At 47.7% G+C, this 26,384-nt stretch overlaps 1 protein-coding gene across 1 annotated transcript in view; it reads left to right on the plus strand.

Annotated features, from left to right (window-relative positions):
• The window catches only part of adam19b (ADAM metallopeptidase domain 19b), a 377,796-nt gene that overhangs the window by 296,578 nt on the left and 54,834 nt on the right, over window positions 1-26,384 (plus strand). The window contains exon 12 of the mRNA XM_085994041.1: window positions 12,487-12,664. Coding sequence (XP_085850167.1) covers window positions 12,487-12,664 — 178 coding nt within the window. The remainder of the gene's footprint in view (window positions 1-12,486; window positions 12,665-26,384) is intronic.

Below are 26,384 nucleotides of genomic sequence, written 5' to 3' on the forward strand. Positions count from 1 at the left end.
CCCCTTAAAGGTATATACATTACAGCTTCTACCTCCTTCCCAAGATCCACAAACAGGACTGCCCTGGTAGACCCATCATTTCAGCCTGTTCTTGTCCCACGGAACTTATCTCTTCCTATCTCGACTCTATTTTTTCTCCCCTTGTCCAGTCTCTTCCCACCTACATTCGCGACTCTTCCGATGCCCTCCGTCACTTTAACAGTTTCCAGTTTCCTGGCCCCAACCGTCTCCTCTTCGCTATGGACGTCCAATCCCTCTACACCTCCGTCCCCCACCAGGACAGCCTTCGGGCGCTCCGTTTCTTCCTTGAACAGAGGCCCAACCAGTCCCCATCCACCACCACCCTCCTCCGCCTGGCTAAACTTGTTCTCACAGAATCACAGAATCTACAGTGCAGATAGAGGCCATTTCGGCCCATCGAGCCTGCACCGACACATATCCCACCCTATTCCTGTAACCCCATGTATTTAATCCCCTAACACTAAGGGTCAATTTATCAGGGCCAAATCAACCTAACCTGCACATCTTTGGACTGTGGTAGGAAACCGGAGCACCCGGAGGAAACCCACGCAGACACGGGGAGAATGTGCAAACTCCACACAGACAGTCGCCCGAGGCCAGATTTGAACCCGGGTCCCTGGCGCTGTGAGGCAACAGTACTAACCACTATGCCACCGTGCCCCCCGTAACACATTGAACAACTTCTCCTTTGACTCCACTCACTTCCTCCAAATTAAAGGTGTTGCTATGGGAACCCGCATGGGCCCCAGCTATGCCTGCCTGTTCATGGGATATGTGGAACACTCTTTATTCCAGTCCTACTCAGGTCCCCTTCCTCACCTCTTTTTCCGGTACATCGATAACTGTATTGGTGCCATTTCCTGCTCTCGCCCTGAACTAGATAAGTTCATTCACTTTACTTCCAATTTCCACCCTTCACTCACCTTCACATGGTCCATCTCCGACTCTTCCCTTCCCTTCCTTGACTTTTCCGTCTCCATATCTGGCGATCGGCTTTCGACAAACATCCACTACAAGCCCACCGACTCCCACAGCTACCTGGACTACACTTCCTCCCACCCCGCTTCCTGTAAGGACTCTATTCCATTCTCCCAGTTTCTCCATCTCTGCCGTGTCTGTTCTGACGATGCCACCTTCCATACCAGTGCTTCCGACATGTCTTCCTTTTTCCTCAACCGAGGATTGCCCTCTACTGTGGTTGACACGACCCTTGACCGTGTCCGTTCTATTTCCCGCACTTCTGCTCTCACCCCTTCCCCCCCTCCCAGAACCACGATAGGGTTCCCCTTGTCCTCACCTTTCACCCCACCAGCCTCCACATTCAACAGATCATGCTCCGCCATTTCTGCCACCTCCAACGTGATCCCACCACCAAACACATCTTCCCCTCACCTCCCCTTTCAGCATTCCGAAGGGACCGCTCCCTCTGCGACACCCTGGTCCACTCCTCAATCACCCCCAACAGCCCTTCTCCTTCACCTGGCACCTTCCCGTGCAAGCGCAGGAGATCCAACACATGTCCTTTTACCTCCTCCCTTCCCACTGTCCAGGGCCCCAAACACCCCTTCCAGGTGAAACAGCGATTTATTTGTACTTCTTGCAATTTAATATACTGTATTCGCTGCTCACAATGCGGTCTCCTCTACATTGGGGAGACCAAACGCAGATTGGGCGACCGCTTTGCGGAACACCTCTGTTCAGTCCGTAAGGGTGACCCTGAGCTTCCGGCCGCCTGTCACTTTAATTCTCCGCTTCACTCCCGCTCTGATCTCTCTGTCCTCGGCCTATTACATTGTTCCAATGAAGCTCGAGGAACAGCACCTCTCGATTAGGCACTTTACAACCTTCTGGACTCAATATCGAGTTCAACAATTTCAGATAATAATCCCTGCCCCCATTTTTCATGCAGTATGATTTTGCCATTCCCATTTGCAACATTTTCACAGTATGCTCTTTCAATTCCTTCCTCCCCTCCTAACCCCCGTCTCTGCACCTGCTTAATATCTGTTACATTTCCAGCTTTTTCCAGTTCTGATGAAGGGTCCCAGGCCTGAAACGTTAACTCTGTTTCTCTCTCCACGGATGCTGCCTGGCCTGCTGAGTATTTCCAGCATTTTCTGTTGTTATTTCAGATTTCCAGCATCCGCAGTATTTTGCTATTATATATCAGGGAGAGTTGTAGTGAGGGCTAGTCACCCTTTAACACAAGCACTTCTCATCCAACACTCTTGCCCAATGTGCTGTATTCAGCCAGTAAACACGATGTTAGTCATGATTTTTTTATTTCAGATTTTATTTAAGATCTCGTAGCACTATTTCGAAGAAGAGCAGGGGAGTGCTGCCAGTGTCCTGGCCAACATTTTTCCCTCAGCTAACATCATTGAAACAGATTATCTGGTCATTTATCTCATTGCTGTTTGTGGGACCTTGCTGTGCGCAAATTGGCACACTTGACTACCCTTCAAAAGTTCTTCATTGGTTGTGAAGTGTTTTGGGACGTCCTGAACATCTCATCCGAAAGCCGGCACCTCTGATAGTGCAGCACTCCCTCAGTACTGCCCTGGAGTGTCAGCCTGGGTAATGTGCTCAAGTCTCCGGCAGGGGGTTTGAACCCATGACTTATTTGACTGAGAAGTGAGAGTGCTACCACTGAGCCATGGCCAATACTGGTACAATCATTGCTCAGCCAGTACACTAGATGGATCTGTATTCAGAGTCCATATTTAAACTTGCTTCAGCCAAAGAATTCACCTTGATTCAAGAATGATCATTGAGTTGATGCTTTCCCCACATCACTTTTGAACATTACTATTGAATCTGCTTCCACCAACCTTTCAGGCAGTGCATTCCAGATCATAACAACTTGTTGCGTAAAAATATTCCCCATATCTCCCCTTTGGTTCTTTTGCCAATTATCTTAAATCTGTGACCTCTGGTTGCTGACTCTCTTGCCACGGGAAACAGTTTCTCCCTGTGTACTCTTATCAAAACAGTCTATAATTTTGAACACCTCTATTAAATCTCCCCTTAACCTTCTAAATGGTGATCTAGTGGCCACCCATTACACTTCAAAGTGTCAAAAGAAAGCTAGTCATTTCCCGCTGCTTTTCTGATGTTGCTAACCTAGCTTCTTCCCAAATGGCATGAGCCGAGGATTAACGGGTTGCAGCCAAGCTCCAGAAAGTTCCCTCAAGAATTGACTTCAGGATGTTCCTATTAACACCACTTTCCCCACAGAAAATACCCGAGCAGTGATCCTAAAGGGTCAGGGCAGGTTAAACATAGCTCCATGTCAACAGCTAAACATCACCATGGCGCAGTCAATTCCAGACTACCCGTGAGCAATGCCACAGGGGAAAGGGGGGTCAGCTAGAACATTTAGCAACAAAACCCGGTTGACCATATTGAAGCACAAACTATTTGGAATACTTGTACAGAAGAACCGCCCATTAACATTGTTGGTGAGTGCATCCTCTGGTTAAGGGTATCCGATAGACCGATGCACTTTGACATGAGTCAGACCAAAGGTTTCCATTTGCAATCCTGCAGATGAATGAAATCATTGACTGTGCACCTGCTGGCCAGATATTAATGGGGAATGAATCCCCAAAACACAGATATGTGGCTTTGCAGGGGCTCAGTAATTATGTTCGATGTCTGCTATGCAACTGAGTTATAGGATCATTAGGAACAGGAGTAGGCCATTCAGTCCCTCGAGCCTGCTCCACCATTCAGTTAGATCATGGCTGACCTGTATCTCAATTCCATTGATACATAAATGGTAGGAAGGTCCTAGGTTAAATCTCCGGTCTGTACTGAATTATCTAGTCTCAATCAGTTTTAATTTTTTGGGCTGGGTGGTGGGAAAAATCAGCCCAAACTCCCTATCTCACCCCCCTTCCCCACACCCCCTGAGGAAAATCTATTTGTATGGATGTCAGGTAAGGCAATGTTCAGGCTTCTTAGTGATGCCCATGGTAGTGAAATAGTGTCCTGACACTCACTGCCTGGGCACACAGCTGGAGATTGGGCACTTGGGCGAGGTACTGGAGAGCTGCTAGTCCCCATGGAGCCCTCTATTAAAGAGGCAGCACCTTCAGAAGTGGAGAGGAAAGGGAAGTAAAATGTGAGCTGGCACAGGGTTGATGGGCTGAATGGCCTGTTTCTGTGCTGTAACCTATAATTCTATGAAAAGTCTTGGACGGTATGACTAAAGAGTCCTTCGTGCGATACCTTTGGTCACATGGTTAGCATGAGCCAATCTGATGCGGAGAATCAATCCCAGAATAACATTTGGCTGCTCTGTCTGTTCCCACTCCGCAGCCTGGCTGTTGCTGTTTCCCAGTTGACCTCTGCTTCCAGGCTTCAGCTGTCCCTTCTCCAAGGTGTTCCTATGTCCCCGCCACTTTCAGGCGTTCATTGAATTGCATTTACATCTGCATTTCGAAACTTATCTCTGGATGTGGCCCCATCAACTGTCCGTGTGCTCCTAGGGCTCTCGCCCCAACACTGCATCAGCTGCCACTCCATGACAGGCTCGGAGTATCCGACTGATGCAGCCCAACTGAGCCGTTCCATTAAGCGTTCCTGGCCCCTGCCATGTATTTTGGAGCAGCTTAAGTTTTATCCTGACGTGGAGCCTCCTTTCCCACCCACTGGCCAGGCTATCCTGACCCAGCCAGACCTCGGTCCAGGGCCCAGTCTCAGCCTCAGCTCCTGCCCTAACCCACCTGTGACAAAAGCTTATTTTTTTTGTCTTTGTTGATTTTTTTAACTTGTACAGCTTTTTTACAAACAGCGCATATAGCGCTAATTGTGGTTTTCTGTGAGCTACACTCTGTATTATGCAGAAAGTACACATTATGTTCTGGCAGATGAAGGTGAATTAATAAGCATTGGGTTGGCAGTCTTTATGGTTCTCACATGTTAATGCAGACTGGGTGCGAGACATTAGCCCCAATTGTAACTCCACATGGTTTTTGGGTGAGTGGGTGGCGAGGTGAGTTGGAAACACACTGCTGCAGAAATCTGGTCCGGCCTATTTTAACTCCCGGGCCTCAGTGACATGCCGCAGGTCACACTTCCCGCCCAGAGCTGGTGGCCTCTGGAAAATCGGGCAGCCACGAGCACTCGGGTAACTGTGTGGTGGGGATTTCAGGAAGGTCTCGCGGGAGAGAGGGAGGGAGGGAAGGGAGTACGGGGCAGGGGAGGCCTAAACTTTAACTGAGGGGCTTCTATAAGCATGCCTACTCCTCCTGGCCCCGCAAAGAAAAGGAAAGAAACGTCCCCATTTGGGCCTTTCCATCTTTCCGGCAGGATCTGACTCTCTTCAGATGGAGAGGGGCATGATGACACCATCGTTCCCTGATCTGCATATTTAAACAAGGACCCCGTTGGCTTAGCCGCCCCATCAAAAGCCTGCGTAAAAAACAGGATCGGCGGGCGGCTGGAGGGCGGGCAAGTAACCCGGGCGATTTCAACCAAGCCACACGCCCAGTTATCACCGGCTGGGTAGGGTTCAAATCGCCCCATTTCAGTTCTAGTTATGGCAGACAGGGAGGTAGGAGGCGTAAACAGCCCTGTCCGTTTGGGTTGCCAACCCTGGTTGGATGAGTTCCTGGAGATCTCATCACAAGATCTCCTGCCTCACCCTTTGGTCACCCGACACGTCCATCCTCACAGGGCACCGCCTTCCCACACCTATTGGAAAGCAAAAATGCTCTTCATTACCCAATTCGATAATGAATGACTGTCAGTCAAACAGCCTTTTTATCCCATCACAAATGTTTTTAAAACTAATAAATGAATGCGTTCAAAGAAAATTAGAAAATCATGCACAATATTCTTAATGCCACTATAATTTTTCTCCTGTGTTGTTTGTAGCAGAGTCCTTGAGACTAATCTTTAATTCCTGGAAACTCCAGGGCAATCCTGGAGGGTTGGCAACCCGACTGTCAGTGCCAGGGATTCCTTATACTCAATACTGATGAATGGGTGTTTCCTCCAATGTAGTTATGAGAGATTCAGCCATCTACTGCTTTGTTTCGGGATGGCTGTGGGGGTGGTCCCAAGCCATCTGGACACAGGTCAAAGGGTAAGCCCCATTCTGGGGTTTTGGCTTTGATTGACAGCTGTCTCTGTGAAGGGGGCAGTCATTGATTGGCTGAGGTCCTCTTTGACGGACAGCTTGGAGCCAGAGTTCTCATAGTATAGAATTATATTAGGCATTGAGGTGAGTCAGTTTCAGTGTGTGAATCTCGCAGACAGCATTTCAATGTGTGCAAAGAATACAACTTAAACTGATGGAAAGGCAGTCATTTCATGCTGGTTTGTTCTGACCTGGAATTAGATGTACACAAGCACCTTATCGATCTGCAAGCATCCCTCACCAACAGCAATCAACTTGTCTCCGCATGTGCCTATTTACAGCAATTGGACTAAGTTGCCCTAAAGGATCAGGTCAGATTAAGCATAACTTCACCCTCCCAGCAGAATCATTCATTGTGCATTACATGGCGTAACAGTTGTTAGATCCCTGTATCTTGATGTTGTGTCCTTCAATAATTAGACAAGAGACTGCAGGGAACAATCAACAGGTGTTTACTGAATGAGGGTTACTCTAAAACTAACTATACAGATCCCTACTCAGGGTTTATATACAGGTGTGGTCACTGCCGGTACTACAGTATACAGGAGCTGTAAAAAGTAGTTCTCCCCTTAAAGGTACATACACTACAATTCCTCCACTTTTAGATTAACAGTACCATAACATTCATTTAACAATTAAATATCAACTAATTACAATTAACACTTTTAACATGCAACATTAACTGAAAATAGTCTATTTATAAATTCAGTCTTTGGGGAGGCTTCCTGATCCTTTCTGGATAGCGCCTTTCCTGAGTGTCTTGCTCTTGGTGCGGAGGCGATTCTGGCCCCCTGTCGTCGGTTGGTTCATCAGCTTCCGATGCTACTGTTTCTGGGGTAGATGCTATCTGTATGTCGGGTTCATCACCAGGTACGCGAGACATGGGGTTGACTCGTTCCTGTGACTCTAGGATCTGGTCAACATGGCGTCTCACAATGTTCTCCCCAACATCCACTGTGTACATTAGTGGCCCCTGCCGTGTGCATATCATTCCTGGTTGCCATTTCTCTGTTCGGTGGTCGCGGGCCAAGACTGGTTGCCCTACATTGAAGCTCCTTGTCGGCTTCTCATTGATGTGCTGGAATTGCTTATTCTCAACATCTCTTCGTGCATTTGGTCTGAGCAAATCCAGACGAGATCTCAACCTTCGGTTAAAGAACATCATGGCCGGGGTCTGGTTGGTGACTGCATGTGTCGCATTTCTGTAGGCTAACAGGAAATTGTCCACCTTGTGCTGCAGCGGAATGTCGTCATCACACATGGCCCTTACTGCTTATTTAAAGGTTTGTACGAACCTCTCAGCCAATCCATTTGTGGCTGGATGATACGGGGCGGATGTGTAATGCCTTACCCCATTCCTTTTCATAAATCTTCGAAACTCTTCGGACACAAACTGTGGTCCGTTATCAGAGCAAATCTGCTCTGGCAAGCCGTTCCTGGCAAATATGGTCCGTAGGACTGCAATAGTTTTCTCCGTGTTGGTGGACGACATTTTGATCACCTCAGGCCATTTCGAGTGCGCATCCATGGCTATTAAAAACATTGGCCTAGAAATTCAGTTGGGCGCTGCAAGCTTTGCGCCCAGTTGGCGCCTAAAGAGGGTTTCTGCGCCAGTATAAGAGGTTGCGCTGATATTCAGCGCTGCGGTAATGGTGGCGGTAGCCGGTAGCGCTGCGCCGACACCGATGACGTCATCGGTGTGCGCAGTGCCCCGGTACCGCCCCGCTTCTGGCCCAAACCCCATATTTAGTTGCGGCCGCCTCTTCTGCAGCGGCCGCAAACAACGTTCGTGAAACGGGGCCGTACTGCTGCGCTACTGGGGCGCTTTAAGGTGGAGGTGCGGCTGGCCGCTTTTTCGGCGGCCGCCTGCCCGCACCTCCCTCCCCGGCCTCCTCCACCACCCCCCCGCGGCATTGGTGGCTGATTCCCGTGAGCCCAGCACTTCTCCATGGTGCCGGGCTCATTTGCCGGCAGAATCCAGCGGCGATCTCACGGCTGCAGGCAGCTCCTCCTTAAGAGAAGGAGGAGGCCTGCAGTACCCCAGCCTGCCGCACCGCATCGGGTGGCGCAGCGGCAGCTGGAGCGCTGAAATTCACTTTCAGCGCCCCAAGCGGAGGCGGGCACACCCTGGAACAGCGCCCGGTTCCGAATTGGGGCGCTAAAAGTTAATTTCTGGCAGTCGCAACGGGCTCCGCGCGCAGCGCTAACTTTTGGGCGTTAGCCTGCTGGCGGGCCTTAACTGAATTTCTAGGCCATTGAGTCCATGAATGGACCAGCAAAATCAATATGCACCCGTTGCCATGGAGATGAGGGCCACTCCCATGGGTGTAGAGGGGCATGTGGTGGTGCATTTTGGACCTTCTGGCATCCTGAGCAGCTCTTTGTCAGGTCCTCGATTTGCTGATCGATCCCCGGCCACCACACATAAGCCCTAGCAAGGCTTTTCATTTTCACCCCTCCCAGATGACCTTCGTGAAGCTCATTGAGCACTCTCTCCCTTAACTTGGGTGGAATTACCACTCGGGATCCACACATCAAGGTCCCCTGGCATACTGACAGCTGTTCTCTTCTGGATGAGAATGCTGGCAACAGTGAGTGGCCATGTGTTGGCCATCCCTTCACCGTCAAGTCATATACCCGAGACAGTGTCGGGTCATTTCGGGTCTCCTTCTCTATATCAGCGTTAGTTACTGGCAAGCGTTCAATTATAGTCGAATAAAATATTTCGACAGGGTCCACTGCTGGTGCTTCCTCCGCAGTAGGCAGTGGCAGGCGTGATAGCCCATCAGCGTTTCCATGCTGTTTTGTGCCCTTATACTCGATTTCATATTGGTTCGCCCCTAGAAAAAGGGACCATCTTTGTAGCCGTTGCGCAGTCATCACCGGAACACCCTTCTTTGGATTAAAGATGGAGACAAGTGGTTGGTGGTCAGTCAGCAAGGTGAACTTCTGCCCGTGCAGATAGTGATTGAACTTTTTCACTCCCCACACTAGGCTGAGGGCCTCCCTGTCAATCTGGGCGTAGTTACGCTCGGCTGAGGTTAGTGACCGAGACGCAAAGGCTACTGGCCTCTCCGAGCCGTCCGGGAATTTGTGCGACAGCACCGCTCCAATGCCATAGGGTGATGCATCACACGCCAACCGAATTGGTAGTGCTGGGTTGAAATGAGCCAACACCTCTTTTGATGTGATCAATGCTTTGCTCTTCTGGAAAGCTCGTTTACATTCGACACTCCACTTCCATGGTACCCCCGTTTGCAGTAGGGTGTTCAGTGGGTGTAGGACTGTAGACAAATTCGGCAAGAACTTATGGTAGTATTTCACCAGCCCGAGGAACGACCTCAGTTGTGACACAGTTTCCGGTGCTGGAGCCTTGACTACTGCCTCAATCTTTTCAGGGGACTTATGTAACCCCTCTTCATCAATAACGTGGCCACAATACGAGATCTGCTTCTGGAAAAACTCGCATTTGTGGCGATTAGCTCGGAGCCCATATTCCTTCAATCTAGTGAGCACCTGCTCCAGGTTTGCGAGGTGATCACTGTCATTTTTGCTCGTGACCAGGATGTCGTCCAAATAACACTGGGTCCCTGGAATCCCTTGCAGGACTTGATCCATTGCCCTTTGCCAAATAGCCGGAGCTGATGCTACCCCGAACACCAGCCGGTTGTATTGGTAGAGACCTTTATGAGTGTTGATCGTGAGGTACTGTTTCGAGGCTTCTGCTACCTCCATTTGCAGTTACGCCTGGGCCAGATCAATCTTAGTGAAGCTTTTCCCTCCAGATAGCGAGGCGAAAATATCTTCAATCCGCGGAAGCGGATATTGTACCGTGTGAAGGACTGGGTTCACTGTCACCTTAAAGTCCCCACAGATGCGAACCTTCTTTGGTTCCCCAGGCGTATTACTCAACGACCTCTTCATTACAGGAACGATGGGTGTAGCCCACTCGCTCCAGTCCACTTTGGACAGTATTCCTGAATGTTCCAAACCTTCCAGCTCTGCTTCGACGGCTGTGCGGATCGCATAAGGCACCGGTCTGGCCTTAAGAAACTTTGGGCTTGCATTTTCCTCTATTTTGATCGTCGCTGTTATGCCTTTTAGTGTTCCGAGTCCCTCCTGGAACACTTCTTGTGCGTCAGCATTTTTGACAGTCGCCCAGGTGTGACTTCGTCATCCTTTTTGGCATCTACAGTCAGTGCTTGTATGGAATGCCAATCTAGCTGTATCTTCCGGATCCATTCATGTCATAGTAGTGGTGGTCCTCCATCTGGCAATACATATAGGTCCATTTTTGGTGTTTCCTTGCCATTATATATATAACGTTCACCCTTATTTTTCCTTTGGGGTAGACTTTTTGCCCCATGTACGTCTTCAAGACAATCTCTGTATCTCTCAAGGGTATATGTGAGAATAGCCGATTGTAGTCCCTTCAGTTTATGACTGTTAGGGCTGATCCTGTGTCCAATTCCATTTTCACTTGGACTCTGGCTATCTTGAGCGTGACCCAGATAGTTTGGTGATCCTCCGTTTTGATCACATTATGTAGTTTCAGACAACCCAGCTGCTTGCTTCCGGAGTCTGTATCACTTTTCTGTTCATCTGAACTACTCTCCGTCACCTTATGTACCTTCTTGTACTTCTCCTGTGGAGATTTCTTGCTGCTGGTTTTCTTTCCCGACCTGCAGACTCTTGCTATGTGTCCTATTTTCCCACACTGTCTGCACACTTTGTCCCTGAACCAGCAATCCTGATGGTCGTGTGTTGTTCTGCCGCAGTGAAAGCACTTCACTGTTCTGTATGACATTTCATTTGTGCCATATTCTTGCGGTCTCCATTGTATCTCTGCCGCGCCCCGTGCTGCTGCTTCATGTGATACTGCCATGCTGAAAGCCTTGTCCAGCGTAAGATCCTTTTCTGATAGAAGCCGTTTCTGGGTTCCTTCACTTTGAAGCCCACACACAAACTTGTCCCTTAAAGTATCTGCTAGTCCCGTTCCAAACTGGCAGTGTTTCGATAGCTTGCGCAGTTCCGTTAAAAACTCAGCATTATTTTCATCTTTATGCTGGTTCCTTTTGTGAAACTTAAATCTTTCTGCTATCAGCAGCGGTGTGGGGTTTAAGTGGTCCTGTAGGATTGCCACTATGTTTTCAAAATCCTTTTCCACTGGCTTCTCTGGGGTTACTAGGTTTCGCAGTAAGCCATACGTTTTTGCACCCATTGAATTCAACAATACCAGCGCTTTCCTGTCATCTGGCACTTCATTTGCCTTGCAGTACACTTCTATGCGTTCGACATATGTCATCCAATCTTCGACTTCATTGTCGAACGCTGTGACACAGTCACTCTTCGGCATCCCTGGGTGTGGTTAAACTGGCTCAAAATGGCGTCTCCCGCGCTCTCCCTTCTTCTCCGCTGCGGCTCAAAATGGCGGCTCCCGCGCTTTCCTTTCTTCCCCGCTGACACTGCTCGGCCCTTGAGCACCGGCTGCGCTCTGCGTGTTTTCCTGCACGCCTCTCTCTCTCTTTGACGCTGCTCGGCCCTTGAACACTGGCTGAGCTCTGCTCACTCTCGTTGACGCCGCTCAGTCCTGAACACCGGCTGCGCCCTGTGCGCTCTACCCTCTCTCTTCTCCCGTCGACGCCGCTCGGTCCTGAACACCGGCTGCGCCCTGTGCGCTCTACCCTCTCCCTTCTCCCGTCGACGCTGCTCGGCCTTTTTCTGTGCCGTCGGTCGGCTCTAGCCGCCGCTGTCCAGGAAGGGTCTGCGCCGTACCTGTTGCCAGCCCGTTTCGCTGGACCACCGTGACTGGAGAACCAAGCTCGGCTCTCGACAGCCTCCCCTGTGATGCTCAAATCTCCGCTGGATGACTGGGGGGTTTCCTGTGGTCGACGCCCGTGCTTCTGGACTCGGCCTTCTTCTTTCACTGTTCTCCAGGAGCAAATCCCTGGGAGGTGATGCAGAGTTGCAGGTAGGTTTGAATCTTCTCGTCGCCAATGTTAGATCCGTGTATCTTGATGATGTGTCCTTCAATAATTAGACAACAGACTGCAGGGAACAATCAACAGGTGTTTACTGAATGAGGGTTACTCTAAAACTAACTGTACAGATCCCTACTCAGGGTTTATATACAGGTGTGGTCACTGCCGGTACTACAGTATACAGGAGCTGTAAAAAGTAGTTCTCCCCTTAAAGGTACATACACTACAACAGTCCTCTCAATATACATCAGTGTATCGCCCACCTTATCCTGAGCAATGCCACAAAGACCCAATGGTAAATATTCCATACATTTATGTCTGGTTTTTACTCTTCAGCGATCCGTTCCCCAAAGTGTTCAACAAATGCAACGAAAAGGAACTTCAGAAATATCTGCACAACGGTGGAGGGATGTGTCTCTTCAACATGCCTGACACGAAGATGCTGTACGGAGGGCGAAGATGCGGGAACGGCTATGTGGAGGAAGGCGAGCAGTGTGACTGTGGGGAGGTTGAGGTAAGTTGGCTCCTTATGGCAACCAGGTAGAGCAACCTCTTCAAGTGACACCATTTGGCTGGGTGTTTTCAAATTTGACCCTTCCATGCTTCCTGCTCCCTGAATTATTTTGGGTTTTTTATTCATTCACAGGATGCGGGTGTCGTTGGCAAGGCCAGCATTTATTGCCCATTCCTAATTGCCCTTGAGAAGATAGTGGTGAGCTGCCTTCTTGAACCGCTGCAGTCCATGTGGTGAAGGTACTCCCACAGTGCTGTTAGGGAGGGAGTTCCAGGATTTTGACCCAGCGATGATGAAGGAACAGGATTTTTTCCAAGTCAGGATGTGTGTGACTTAGAGGGGAAAATATAATACAATAGTAGTATCAGTCGTCGGTCAGTTGGTAGCACTCTCGCTTCTGAGTCAGAAAGTTGTGGGTTCAAGTCCCACTCTAGGGACTTGAGCCCATAATCTAGGCTGACACTCCAGTGCAGTACTGAGGGAGTGCTGTATTTTTGGAGGTGCTGTCAGACGAGATGTTAAACTGAGGTCCCATCTGCTGTCTTAGGTAGACGTAAAAGATCCCATGGTGCTATTTTGAAGAATAGCAGGGGAGTTCTCCCCGGTGTCCTGACGAACATTTATCCTTCAAGCAACATCCCTAAAACAGATTATCTGGTCATTATCACATTGCTGTTTGTGGGACCTTGCTGTGCGCAAATTGGCTGCCATGCTTCCTACATTACAACAGTGACTACACTTCAAAAAATACTTATTTGATTGTAAAGCACTTTGGGACATCCTGAGATTATGAAAGGTGCTAAATAAATGCAAATTCTTTCTCTCTTTTGCTTGTTGGAGCTACTGTGGACTACACATAATATGACAGAATTCTTCATTAAGATGGAGAGTGAAGAAGTTGACTCAGAGACTAGGGTCCTGAATTTAAATAAAGGAAACTACGATGGTATGAGGCGCGAGTTGGGTAGGATTGATTGGGGAATGTCACTCAAAGGGATGACGATGGATAGGCAATGGCAAACATTCAAAGACCGCATGGATGAAGTACAGAATTTGTTCATCCCAGTTTGGCATAAAAATAAAACAAAAAGGTGACTCAACCGTGGCTAACAAGGGACATTAGGGATAGCATAAGATCCAAGGAGAGGACATATAAATTGGCCAGAAAAAGCAGTAAACCTGAGGATTGGGAGCAGTTTAGGATTCAACAAAGGAGGACAAAGGGATTAATTAAGAAGGGGGAAATAGAGTATGAGAGTAAGCTTGCAGGGAACATAAAAACTGACTGTAAAAGCTTTTATAGATGTGTGAAGAGAAAAAGATTGGTGAAGTCAAGCGTAGATTCCTTGCAGTCAGAATCAGGGGAATTTATAATGGGGAACAAAGAAATGGCAGGCCAATTAAATACATATTTTGGTTCTGTCTTCACAAAGGAGGACACAAATAACCTCCCAGAGATGTCGGGGAACATAGGGTCTAATGAAAGGGAGGAACCGAAAGAAATCAGTATTTCTAGGGAAATGGTGTTAGGGAAATTGACGGGATTGAAGGCCGATAAATCCCCAGGGCCTGATAATCTACATCCTAGGGTATTAAGGAAGTGGCCCTAGAAATAGTAGATGCATTGCTGGTCATCTTCCAACATTCGTTAGAATCTGGAACAGTACCCATGGATTGGAGGGTAGCTAATGTTACCCCACTATTCAAAAAAGGTGGTAGAGAGAAAACGGGGAGTTACAGACCAGTACGCCCGACATCGGTAGTGGGGAAAATGCTAGAGTCCATTATAAAAGATGTAATAGCAGAGCACTTGGAAAACAGTGAGAGGATCGGACAAAGTCAACATGGATTTACAAAAGGTAAATCGTGCTTGACTAATCTGCTGGAAATTTTTGAGGATGTAACTGGTAAAATAGATAAGGGAGAACCAGTGGATGTGGTGTATTTGGACTTTCAAAAGGCTTTCGATAAGGTCCTGCATAAGAGATTAGCGTATAAAGTTAAGGCACATGGGATTGGGGGCAAGGTATTGACTTGGATAGAGAACTGGTTGGCAGACAGAAAGCAAAGAGTTGGAATAACCGGGTCTTTTTCCGAGTGGCAGGCAGTGACTAGTGGGGTACCGCAGGGATCGGTCCTTGGACCCCAGCTATTCACAATATATATTAATGATCTAGACGAGGGGACTAGATGTAATATCTCCAAGCTTGCAGACGACACAAAGCTGGGTGGGCGTGTGTGCTGTGAGGAGGATGCCGAGAAACTCCAGGATGATTTGGACAGTTTGGGTGATTGGGCACAATCATGGCAGATGTAATATAACGTGGATAAATGTGAGGTTATCCACTTTGGCGTCAAAAACAGGAAGGCAGAGTATTATCTGAATGGCAATAGATTGGGAGAAGGGGAAGTGCAACGAGACCTGGGTGTCCTTGTGCACCAGTCGCTAAAGATAAGCATGCAGGTGCAGCAGGCGGTTAAGAAGACAAATGGTATGTTGGCCTTCGTAGCGAGAGGGTTTGAGTACAGGAACAAGGATGTCTTGCTGCAGTTGTACAGGGCCTTGGTGAGACCACATCTTGAGTATTGTGTGCAGTTTTGGTCGCCTTATCTGAGGACGGATGTTCTTGCCATGGAGGGAGTGCAGCGAAGGTTCACCAGGCTAATACCTGGGATGGCAGGAATGACATATGAGGAGAGTTTGGGTCGATTGGGCTTATACTCGCTGGAGTTTAGAAGAATGAGAGGGGATCTCATTGAAACTTATAAAATTCTAACAGGACTAGACAGACTAGACGCTGGAAGGATGTTCCCGATGGTCGGGGAGTCCAGAACCAGGGGTCACAGTCTAAGGATAAGGGGTAGGCCATTTAGGACAGAGATGAGGAGGAATTTCTTCACCCAGAGAGTGGTGAACCTGTGGAATTCTCTACCACAGAAGGCAGTAGAGGCCAATTGATTAAATATATTCAAGAAGGAGTTGGATATATTTCTTAAGGCTAAAGGGATCAAGGGATATGGGGAGAAGGCAGGGACAGGGTACTGAATTTGGATGATCAGCCATGATCTCATTGAATGGCGGGGCAGGCTCGAGGGACCGAATGGCCTACCCCTGCTCCTATCTTCTATGTTTCTATGTAAGTCATGGTTAGAGTTTTCCCACATTGTTGCCAAACAATGCATTAATCCTCATTTTCCTCTCTTGACATCAATGACTCGCTGTGCGGTTTAGTTCATTCAAGTGGACATTCTTCAAGTATGAGCCTACGCAGTGGGCAACAACAATCTAATTATTTTGTAATTTTGTACTGGTCAATGTTTGTTACTGGGGAATGGAACTCTGTGCATTTCAGGCACCCAGTGTCAGTATCAACATATCCCACATCAGTTATAGCACAGCTAGATGTACAGGTAAGCTCCCTCTACTCTGCCTCAACAATGCTCCTCAGCCCCAAACCTTATTGTACCAGTGTGGAGATTTTTCCATTTTAAACAGCAGCTATCCTTGGGTCTATCTGAGCAACATTTTAATTTATTATTCATTCTCGGAATTTGGAAAGGCTGGCATTTATTGCTTGCTAGGCCACTTCAGAGGGCAGTTAAGAGTCAACCACGCTGGTGTGGGACTGAAGTCGCATACAGGCCAGACCGGGCAAGGACGGCAGCTTTCCTTTCCTAAAGGACATTAGTGAACTAATTGGGTTTTTACAACAATCTGACAGCTTCACAGTCACTTTTACTGACACCAGCTTTTTATTTCCACATTTTTTAAAAATCAAATCAAATTCTGAAACTGCCGTGGTGAGCTTTGAACTCAGTTCTATGGATTATTAGTCCAGGCCTCTATAAGAATATAAGAAATAGGAGCAGGAGTAGGCCATTCGGCCCTTCGAGCCTGCTCTGACATTCAATATGATCATGGTTGATCTTCTAGCTCATCTCCATTTTCCTGCACTACCCCCATATCCCTTGATTCCCTTAATATTCAAAAATCTATCGATCTCTGCCTTGAATATACTCAACGACTGAGCCTCCACAGCCCTCTGGGGTAAAGAATTCCAAAGATTCACCACCCTCTGAGTGAAGAAATTTCTCCTCATCTCTGTCCTAAATGGCCGACCCCTTATTCTGAGACTGTGACCCCTGGTTCTAGACTCCCCAGCCAGGGGAAACATCCTCCCTGCATCTACCCTGTCAAGCCTTGTAAGAATTTTGTATGTTTCAATGAGATTGCCTCTCATTCTTCTAGAATATAGGCCTAGACTACTCAATCTATCCTCATAGGACAATCCCCCCATCCCTGGAACCAGTCCGGTGAACCTTCGTTGCACTCCCTCTATGGCAAGTATATCCTTCCTTAGGTAAGGAGACCAAAACTGTACACAATACTCCAGGTGTGGTCTCACCAGGGCCCTATATAATTGCAGTAAGACGTCTTTACTCTTATACTCAATTCCTCTTGTAATAAATACAATTTGCTTTCTTAATTAAGGACACCCAGGTCCCTCTGAACACTAACATTTCCCAATCTCTCACCATTTAAAAATACTCTGATTTTCTGTTTTTTCCTACCAAAGTGGATAACTTCACATTTCTCCACATTATATTCCATTTGCCATGTTCTTGCCCACTCACTTATCCGGTCTATATCCCCTTGATGCCTCCTTGCATTCTCCTCACAATTACATTCCCACCCAGCTTTGTATCATCAGCAAACCTGGATATATTGGGGGAACAATTCAGTTGTTTGCGCCTCCCGTTGGCGCCATAAGAGGGCGCTAATGGGGCGCAAAGCAACTAGCGCCCGGGCGCGGCGCTATTTGCGCCGCTCACGAAATTAACTAGACATTTTGCGGTGGCACTAAACGCTACCGCCATGATCTCCTGCGCTGGCAGATCGTGACATCAATCGAGTGCGCAACGCCCCAGTAGCGCCCCGGACCGGATATTGAGTGGCGCCCCCTGCCTTACCGCCTGCCGCTAGCAACGACAGGTTGAGGGGAGCATTTTGATGTCAGAAAGGGACTGGGGGAGCGCTATTTAAAGGCAACCGCTTCCTGCCTTTTTTTGTTGGTGACATTTTTGCACCACGCATTCTGAGAGAGAGACAGAGAAAGAGACTTCTGGAGGGATTCAACGCTGTGTGAAGGAGTTTTGGGTACTGAGCAGCACTTTGCAGGTTCATTTTGATTTGCCCTTCCTTGCTTCGCTAGCGCTCTGAGTTAGCGCCTCGCTGCTCGGCCTTTGCGCCTTAAGTGTAAGATTCGCGAAATTTTCATTAAATAATCACGCAGGAAATTAGGGTTAATAAAACAGCTTTATTGACCAAAAGAAGCTTGTACAGAGAAACCTTTGATAAAAGGGCACACAAAATGGCCGCCAGGCCTCATGACCAGCTTCTGGGACCATTTGAATTTCTGTTACTGCAAGCCAGACAGGCTTGTGGATTGAGGACATTAAAAGCCCGCGAAAACCAGTTTCGGGAAGTCGAAACTCATGGAACTGAGTATACATATTGATTAGATTACAAGTACAGGATGAGACCCATCAAGAAATGGGCGGACAATTGAACGAACGCTTAAGCCCATTACACTGTACAAAGAGAAGCCGTTTAACAGCCATCCAGGGCAATCTCCAGACCGATCAATATACAAACCAAGTTACGGTAACAAAGCAAAGACATTATCGGCCCAGGAAGGCCAGTTCAGCTATCACCGACTCCCGTTATGAAGACAAAACACCCCTGCAGAGAGTTCTGCCCGCCAAAATTATTACAAAGACAGGACTATGATTTGGCGGGAGATAAGAATGTTCCAAAAGGGTATAACTGTGGATTGAGTAAAGTCCATCAGTGAGTTCTCCATCAGTAGCTTCGGAACTTGTACGGTACTGCTTCTTCAACTTCTTCGGTAAGACGCTTCAAGACCATCAGAGACCTTCACACAGCACTTCGGTTCGGAACGTGTTCGGTGTTCGGGCAGGCAAGGCCCGGCCACGACGAGAAGACGACGAGAAGATTTCGGCTTGGAAGCCAGCTCGGCCAGGCAAGGCCGGGCCACGACGGGAAGACGACGAGGGTGGCCCGGGTACTTTTGTCGGGAGATCATCGACGACCCAGGCCGAAGAAGAAGACACCCTGTACTCCAGCTCTGCTCCAAATCAGAAGGACATTATGACTGTATAAAGAAAGCAATTTGGGACCAGCGTCCCGCCCCGGGGAAGACCATCGGGAGATCGACGACCCAGGCCGGAGAAGAAGACACTCAGGGCCCGGCACTCCAGTGTCTCAACATCACATCGGCGAGCGCTCATCGCAGGAGAACCAAGAGGAAAACAAGCTGCGCCAGAACCTTCCAAACCCACGTGATGACGGAAAGCTGTGTCAAAAGGCTGCAAACCCCTTTTTGAAATTCTTAAAGTAGTGAGCATGATCCCGAGTTCCTCAAATCAAAACTTAGTTAGGTCTAGGGGAGGGGGTTAAGGGTAATTGTAATGTGTTACCCCTTTTACGATGTGCCGTGTGTTCCCCATTTCTATAGAGTTAAGTTTATAGATGTGTGCATGCTTGTAGTTGCTTTAATCTGTGCATATGACATGTATTTTATAATGCTGCAAACTGTTCAATAAAGGCATCCATTTCGTGCTATTCGACCTGGTCTATTGAGTTTTTCTGCACTACAGCTCCCTGCACCTAAGTCCAAGGTCGAGAACCGTAGGGGCGAGTGGGTCGAACCACTCACGGGTAATTATTGCAAGAAGCCTGGCAGGAGACCAGAGCAAGCAAGAGAAACCCCCTACATAAGACAGGTGTGAAGCGCCTGATTTAGCGCTCCAATCACCTCCAGGGGCGATAAAAGCCAAGTTTGCAGTCGGAGGCGATAATTAGCGCCCGGCGCTAAACTTTGCGCATGGCTGATAATGGCGCCCCAAACAGGGCGATACTGAATTTTTCCCCTAATACATTTGGTCCCCTCATCCAAATTATTGATGTAGATTGTGAACAGCTGAGGCCCAAGCACTGATCCTTACGGTACCCCACTAGTTACAGCCTGCCAACCTGAAAATGACTCATTTATTCCTACTCTCTGTTTTCTGTCCGTTAACCAATCCTCGATCCATGCTAGTATATTACCCCCAATCCCATGAACCCTAATTTTGTTTAATAACCTCTTGTGTGGCACCTTATCGAATGTCTTCTGAAAATCCAAATACACCACATCCACTGGTTCCCCCTTATCTATTCTGTTAGTTATAACCTCAAAAAACTCTAACAGATTTGTCAAACACAATTTCCCTTTCATAAATCCGTGTTGACTCTGCCCAATCCTATTATTATTTTCTAAGCGCCCTGTTCCCAGATCCTTAATAATAGATTCTAGCATTTTCCCTACTACTGATGTCAGGCTAACTGATCTGTAGTTCCTCGTTTTCTCTCTCCCTCCTTTCTTAAATAGTGGGGTTACATTTGTCACCTTCCAATCCGCAGGAACCGTTCTAGAATATATGGAATTTTGGAAAATGACAACCAATGCATTCACTATCTCTATAGCCACCTCTTTCAAAACCCTAGGATGTAGGCCACCAGGTCCAGGAGATTTATTGGCTTTCAGTCCCTTTAATTTCTCCAGCACTATTTTTTTACTAATACTAATATCTTTCAGTTATTAAACTATTACTAATTTAATAACTTAACCACTACACCACCATATCCATAAGTGGGCACTGCAAATTATTGCCAAATTAGGAGAGTTTTCCGTCCTAGGCCCCTACACACGAGAAACTGAATTAAGCCTCGCCTAAACTCATAGGCTGCGATTTTGCTAACCTCGGCAGGTCCGTGACGGGTGACGTCGGTGGCTGGTCCTGACCCCACTACTGGCTCCATCCCGGCCTCTGAAATGAATTTCCCCTGATTGGGCTTGATAAGTCCGCCCAGCGCGTTTCCCAACCAATTAGAGGAAGCGGGTCTGGTGACGTCATTTGATGATGCGTCATCAGCCGGTTTCCTTAAAGGGACCATGGCCAAATTTATTTTGACATTTGTGCTGTCAGTGTTCTGCAGCACTGAGAAGCTGCAAACACTGACAAGCACTGCACAGAGGTGCAGGGCTGCACCCAGGCTCTCCCATGACTCCTTCCATATGCTTATGGAGGGAGTCACAGCACGCAGGGAGGTTCTCTTCCCTTCCCATGGGCAGAAGAGACCTCCCCAGGAGATCAGAACAGCCTGGTTGCACATTGCACAGGAGAATACAAGCAGGGATGTGGTCAGGAGAACCTGGGTGCAGTGCCGCAAACATTTCAATGATCTCAGTAGATCACGAAATGTTAGTACAAAGCCACACTGAACCTCATCCTGCTGTGCCACTCATCACATCCCCATCACTCTGCCTTCCCTACCCTACTCCTACACATCCTTACTCACACCAACTTACCTTGTACCTCCACCCATCCCTCTTTATCTATATTATATTATCACATCCCCATCTCAATAGCCACCCCTCACACTCACCCTCATCCTAGTCCAATCTGTAACATTTGCATATTGAATTATCATTGGCCCGCAGGCATCTGTAAGGAATACCTATTATATTCACATGTGATCACATGCTGAGTTGTCATTGGCCTGCAGGCATCTGTAAGGACTACTATTGTTTTGAAGACCCAGGCTAGGGGTCCTAATGCCAGGCTTACCCCACTAGTGCTGCTATGAGTAAGATCACAGACCTAATGCTTAATAAAAGAGTTAAACTGTAATACTCCGTTGTCCTGCAATTTATTATTTTTATGCAAAGTTTGCAAAACAAGACATGGTGTCAGAATAGGGATTGTAAATGGGCATCGTTGGAGCTCCCTCGCCTCGAATGGATTGGGAATTTTTGAACTTACCTAGAGAATGGCGCAAGTTCAAGCAACACGTGGAGTTGATGTTCTCGGGTCCGCTGAAAAGCAAAGGGGAGGAAGAAAGATGCAGCTACCTACTCCTGTGGATCGGAGAAAAAGGGAGAGACATTTTTAACACATGCTCTCTCACCGCGGGTGAAGCAAAGGTACTGAAAAGTTATTTTGACCGTTTTGAATCATATGTGATGCCCAAGACAAATACGATATTCACTAGGTACAAGTTTCAGGAGAAAGTACAAGGAGCTAGTGAGTCGTTTGAACAGTTTGTGACTGAGTTAAAACTGCTGGTAAAAGACTGTGAATATGCAGATAAAGATGAGATGGTCAGAGACCGCATCATGTTTGGAATACATTCAGCTAAAGTGAGAGAGAAACTTTTGAATGTTGGGCCCGGGCTAATGCTGGACAAAGCTATGGACATAGCTAGATCGCACGAGATAGCCCAAGCACAGTTGAAAACCATAACCGGTGCCATGAACAGCTCGCATGAACAGACAGTGCACGCAGTTAATAGACACACACCAAAGAACACCGCCCAGAGAGTGTGTTTCAGAACAGAAAGAACAGAGAGAGTTCTAAAAATGAGCGACACAGACATAAAACGATTCAAAAACTGTGGATATTGTGGAAACAAGGTGCATGGGGAAAAGGAGCACTGCCCTGCCAAAGGAAGGCAATGTGCTAAATGTGGTAAACTTTGCTAAAGTTTGCAGGACTGTTTTTGGAAAACCAGTACACACAGTGAGTGACAGCCAAATGCCAGATAGAGAGCCAAATGCAGATGAACTGTTTATTGATTCTGTGTCACAGAAAAAACAGATTTCAGAGACTGAGCTAGCCTTTGCAGAAATTGAGATAGGAAAACAGGGCACAGAGCTTATGTTTAAACTAGACACTGGAACTCAGGTTAATGTAATTCCTCTGAGTGAGTATCACAGCTTGAAGGATGAGTGTGAGCTACAACCCACCTCATGCAGACTGACCAGCTATGGGGGTGAGCAGCTCATTGTAAAAGGCACATGCGTGATGAAATGCAAGTACAAAGAAAGCGACGTGATGTTGGACTTTTACATTGTTGACACTCGAGCACCTCCAGTGCTAGGTCTAAAGGCATGTTTAGACATGGACCTCGTCAAGCTAGTGCTATCATTGACGGCACCAGTTGAGAAGCAGACAGTCATGGAGGAGTTTGCTGACGTTTTCAAAGGAATTGACCCAGCAGCAACCCCTGTGGTTTGCCCACCGAGAAGGATACCCCTTGCTCTACGTAGTCGCCTGAAGGAGGAGCTGCAGAGCATGGAGAATACAGAAATCATCGTCCAGGAAACAGAACCGACAGAGTGGGTAAACGCGTTAGTAGTGGTTGAGAAACCACGTACAGTCAAGCTCAGAGTCTGTCTCGACCCCAGAGATTTGAACAAGGCTATCAAACGCCCTCACTACCCTCTACCAACGCTAGATGACATCACACCCAAGCTAGTGGGAGCACGTTACTTCAGTGTAATGGACGCACAATCAGGATACTGGACTATCAAGCTCACGGAAGAGTCATCTAAGCTAACAACATTCAACACACCATTTGGACGCTACCGATTTCTGCGTTTACCATTTCGTCTTAGCTCAGGATGAATTCCAGCGGAACATCGACGAAACCTATGAAGGCCTCGACGGAGTAGTCGCAATCGTAGATGATATCCTCATCGATGGCAGGAATAGAGAGGAACATGACAGGAACCTCCATGCAATGCTACAAAGATCACGGGAGAAAGGTATCCGGCTCAATCCTGAGAAAAAGCATAATCAGATCCACCGAGATCAGTTATTTCGGGCATCGCCTCTCAACTGATGGCATTAAGCCGGATCCAGAGAAAATCTCCGCCATCAAGAAGATGGAGCTGCCGAAGAACCGCGCAGAGCTAGAGACAGTACTAGGCATGGTTAACTACTTAGCCAAGTTTGCCCCGAGCCTCTCCGAAATCAACGCACCCATGCGTCAGTTGCTCAAACAATCCAATGAGTTCCTGTGGGACAAACAACATGACACAGTGTGGTAAACCACTTTTATCGTTCACTATCGTTACACTATGGTTATCACTGTTTATATCGTTACACTATGGTTATCACTGTTTACACTGTTGTATCACTACACAAGGTTACCTCTTGCCACGCTGTTATACCTGGGCTGACCACAGCTGACTCCGCCCATGGCTCCGCCTGCTTGCCCAGGTATAAAGGTGGTCGACTGGCTGGTATTCCTCCTTGTTGGATCCGATCACCCACGAGGGTGGGCTCTGTTATTTAGCCAATAAAAACCTATAGTTACTAACTTAACTCGTCGCTTTTCATGAACTGAATTGATAGGTATATCACACAGCATTTCAGAAAATGAAAGATCTAATCACCAGAGAACCAGGACCAGTTCTTGCCTACTTCGACCCCAACAAAGAGCTCAGACTACAAGTGGATGCGTTAAAGGACGGACTAGGCGCAGTATTACTGCAAGAAGGAAAGCCCATCGGCTATGCTTCCAGATCTCTCACAGACAGTGAAATCAACTATGCTCAAATCGAGAAAGAGCTATATGCAATTCTGTTTGGATGTAAGGATTTCCACCAGTACATCTATGGCTGACAAGTCATTGTGGAATCTGACCACAAGCCCCTCGAGTCAATCATGAGGAAACCACTAGCCGCAGCCCCACCAAGACTACAGAGAATGATCCTTCAGCTACAGAAGTACGACTTCACAATTATTCACCGTCCAGGCAAAGACATTCCTGTCGCAGACACGCTCCCCAGAAAGTCTCTTAGCTACCAGGACAGCAGCCTCAGTGAAGGCATGGATGTGCAGGTGCACATGGTGTACAACAGCTTACCTGTGAGTGACTCAAAACTGAAGGAGATCCGAGCAGAAACAGAGAAAGATGCACAACTCACACTGCTGAGCAAAGTCATACATGAAGGATGGCCTGAGGAAAGGAGGAAATGCCCTCAGAGCATATCTGAATTCTGGAACCACAGAGACGAACTGTCACAAATCAACAGAATCATCTTCAAAAGGGAGAAAATCATCATTCCTACCAGTCTCAGAGAAGAGATGTTGAAAAAAATTCATGCTGGACATATGGGCATGGAAAAATGCAAACAAAGAGCACGTGACATTATGTTTTGGCCTGGAATGTGCAAACACATTGAGGACATTGTCGGAAAATGTTCCATTTGTCTAGAACGCCGCCCATCAAATGTCCAAGAACCCATGATACCTCACCGTATCCCAGACAGGCCCTGGCAGGTCGCGGCAACGGATCTGTTCACATGGAACAACGAGGACTACATAGTGACTGTTGATTACTACAGCAGATTTTTTGAACTGGACAAGCTTCACAGCACCTCATCTGCAGCTGTGATCCACAAGCTAAAGGCAGCCTTTGCCAGGCATGGCATGGTAGAGACTTTAGTCTCAGACAATGACCCCCAATACAAATCAAAAGAGTTCGAGTTGTTTGCCAAGGCATGGGATTTCACACATGTCACATCAAGTCCACATTACCCTCAAAGTAATGGCCTTGCTGAAAAAACTGTCCAGATTGCAAAAACACTCATGGACAAAGCCAAAGCGGACAAAAGAGACCCCTACATCAGTCTCCTTGAGTACCGCAACACTCCGGTTGACAACTTCAAGTCACCAGCACAGCTGTTGATGAACCGCAGACTTCGCTCAATCCTTCCAAGCACCAACCAGCAGCTGCAGCCAGAGGTCGTCAGCTGCAAGCTAGTGCATGCAAAACACGTACAGAGACAGCAACACCAAAAGAGATACTATGACAGGTCAGCTAGACTACTGCCGCCGCTGCACAATGGAGAATCCGTCAGAATCCAGGAGCATGACTACTGGAAGCCAGCAGTCGTCATCCAGCCAGCTGACACTGAGCGATCGTATCACGTCCGCACCCCAGAAGGACAGGTGTACCGCCGCAATCGCAGGCACCGCCTGAACACCAAGGAACAACACCGTCATTCTGACGAGAGGATCAATTCAACAGAGTGTGATGAACAGAGCAATACACAAAACACATCATACTTACCTGAACCTGAATTGTTGACCGATTCAGGAGCATGCTCAGTTTCATACCACATAAGGTCGGGACGAGAGGTCAAGCCTGGAGTTATCCTTGACTTGTGAACTGTCAAAGGGTGTAGGCGGACCGCTGCCCTAAAAAAAAACTGTACATCGTTGTTGAAATGTTGAGATGTTTTCAGTGCTAGTTAAATGCTGAGTTTACTTATATGTTTATGCTACCGAGAACATTATGTAGAAGAAAGGTTTAAAAGTAATGCATAACATTTTTCTTTTAAAAGAAAGGGGATGTAACATTTGCATATTGAATTATCATTGGCCCGCAGGCATCTGTAAGGAATACCTATTATAGTCACATGTGATCACATGCTGAGTTGTCATTGGCCTGCAGGCATCTGTAAGGACTACTATTGTTTTGAAGACCCAGGCTAGGGGTCCTAATGCCAGGCTTTCCCCACTAGTGCTGCTATGAGTAAGATCACAGACCTAATGCTTAATAAAAGAGTTAAACTGTAATACTCCGTTGTCCTGCAATTTATTGGCCCAGAAATTCGGGTCTCCACAGGTGAGTACGCACGGGGTACTCACCCGTAAGCCCGATGCGTGGGAAACCGGCACGTCCGTTCCTCTGAAAGCAGGGGTTCAGAGGTCGAACGCGTGCGTGGGGGAGGATGCGCGTGCGCATCAAACTTAGTTTTTTTTTACAGGTTTTCACGCGAGGGTAAGCCTGCAGGATTTC

This window comes from Somniosus microcephalus, chromosome 8 (genome assembly GCF_052327205.1).
Source record: "Somniosus microcephalus isolate GS21.2 chromosome 8, FLI_Smic_1.0, whole genome shotgun sequence".
NCBI lineage: Eukaryota > Metazoa > Chordata > Chondrichthyes > Squaliformes > Somniosidae > Somniosus > Somniosus microcephalus.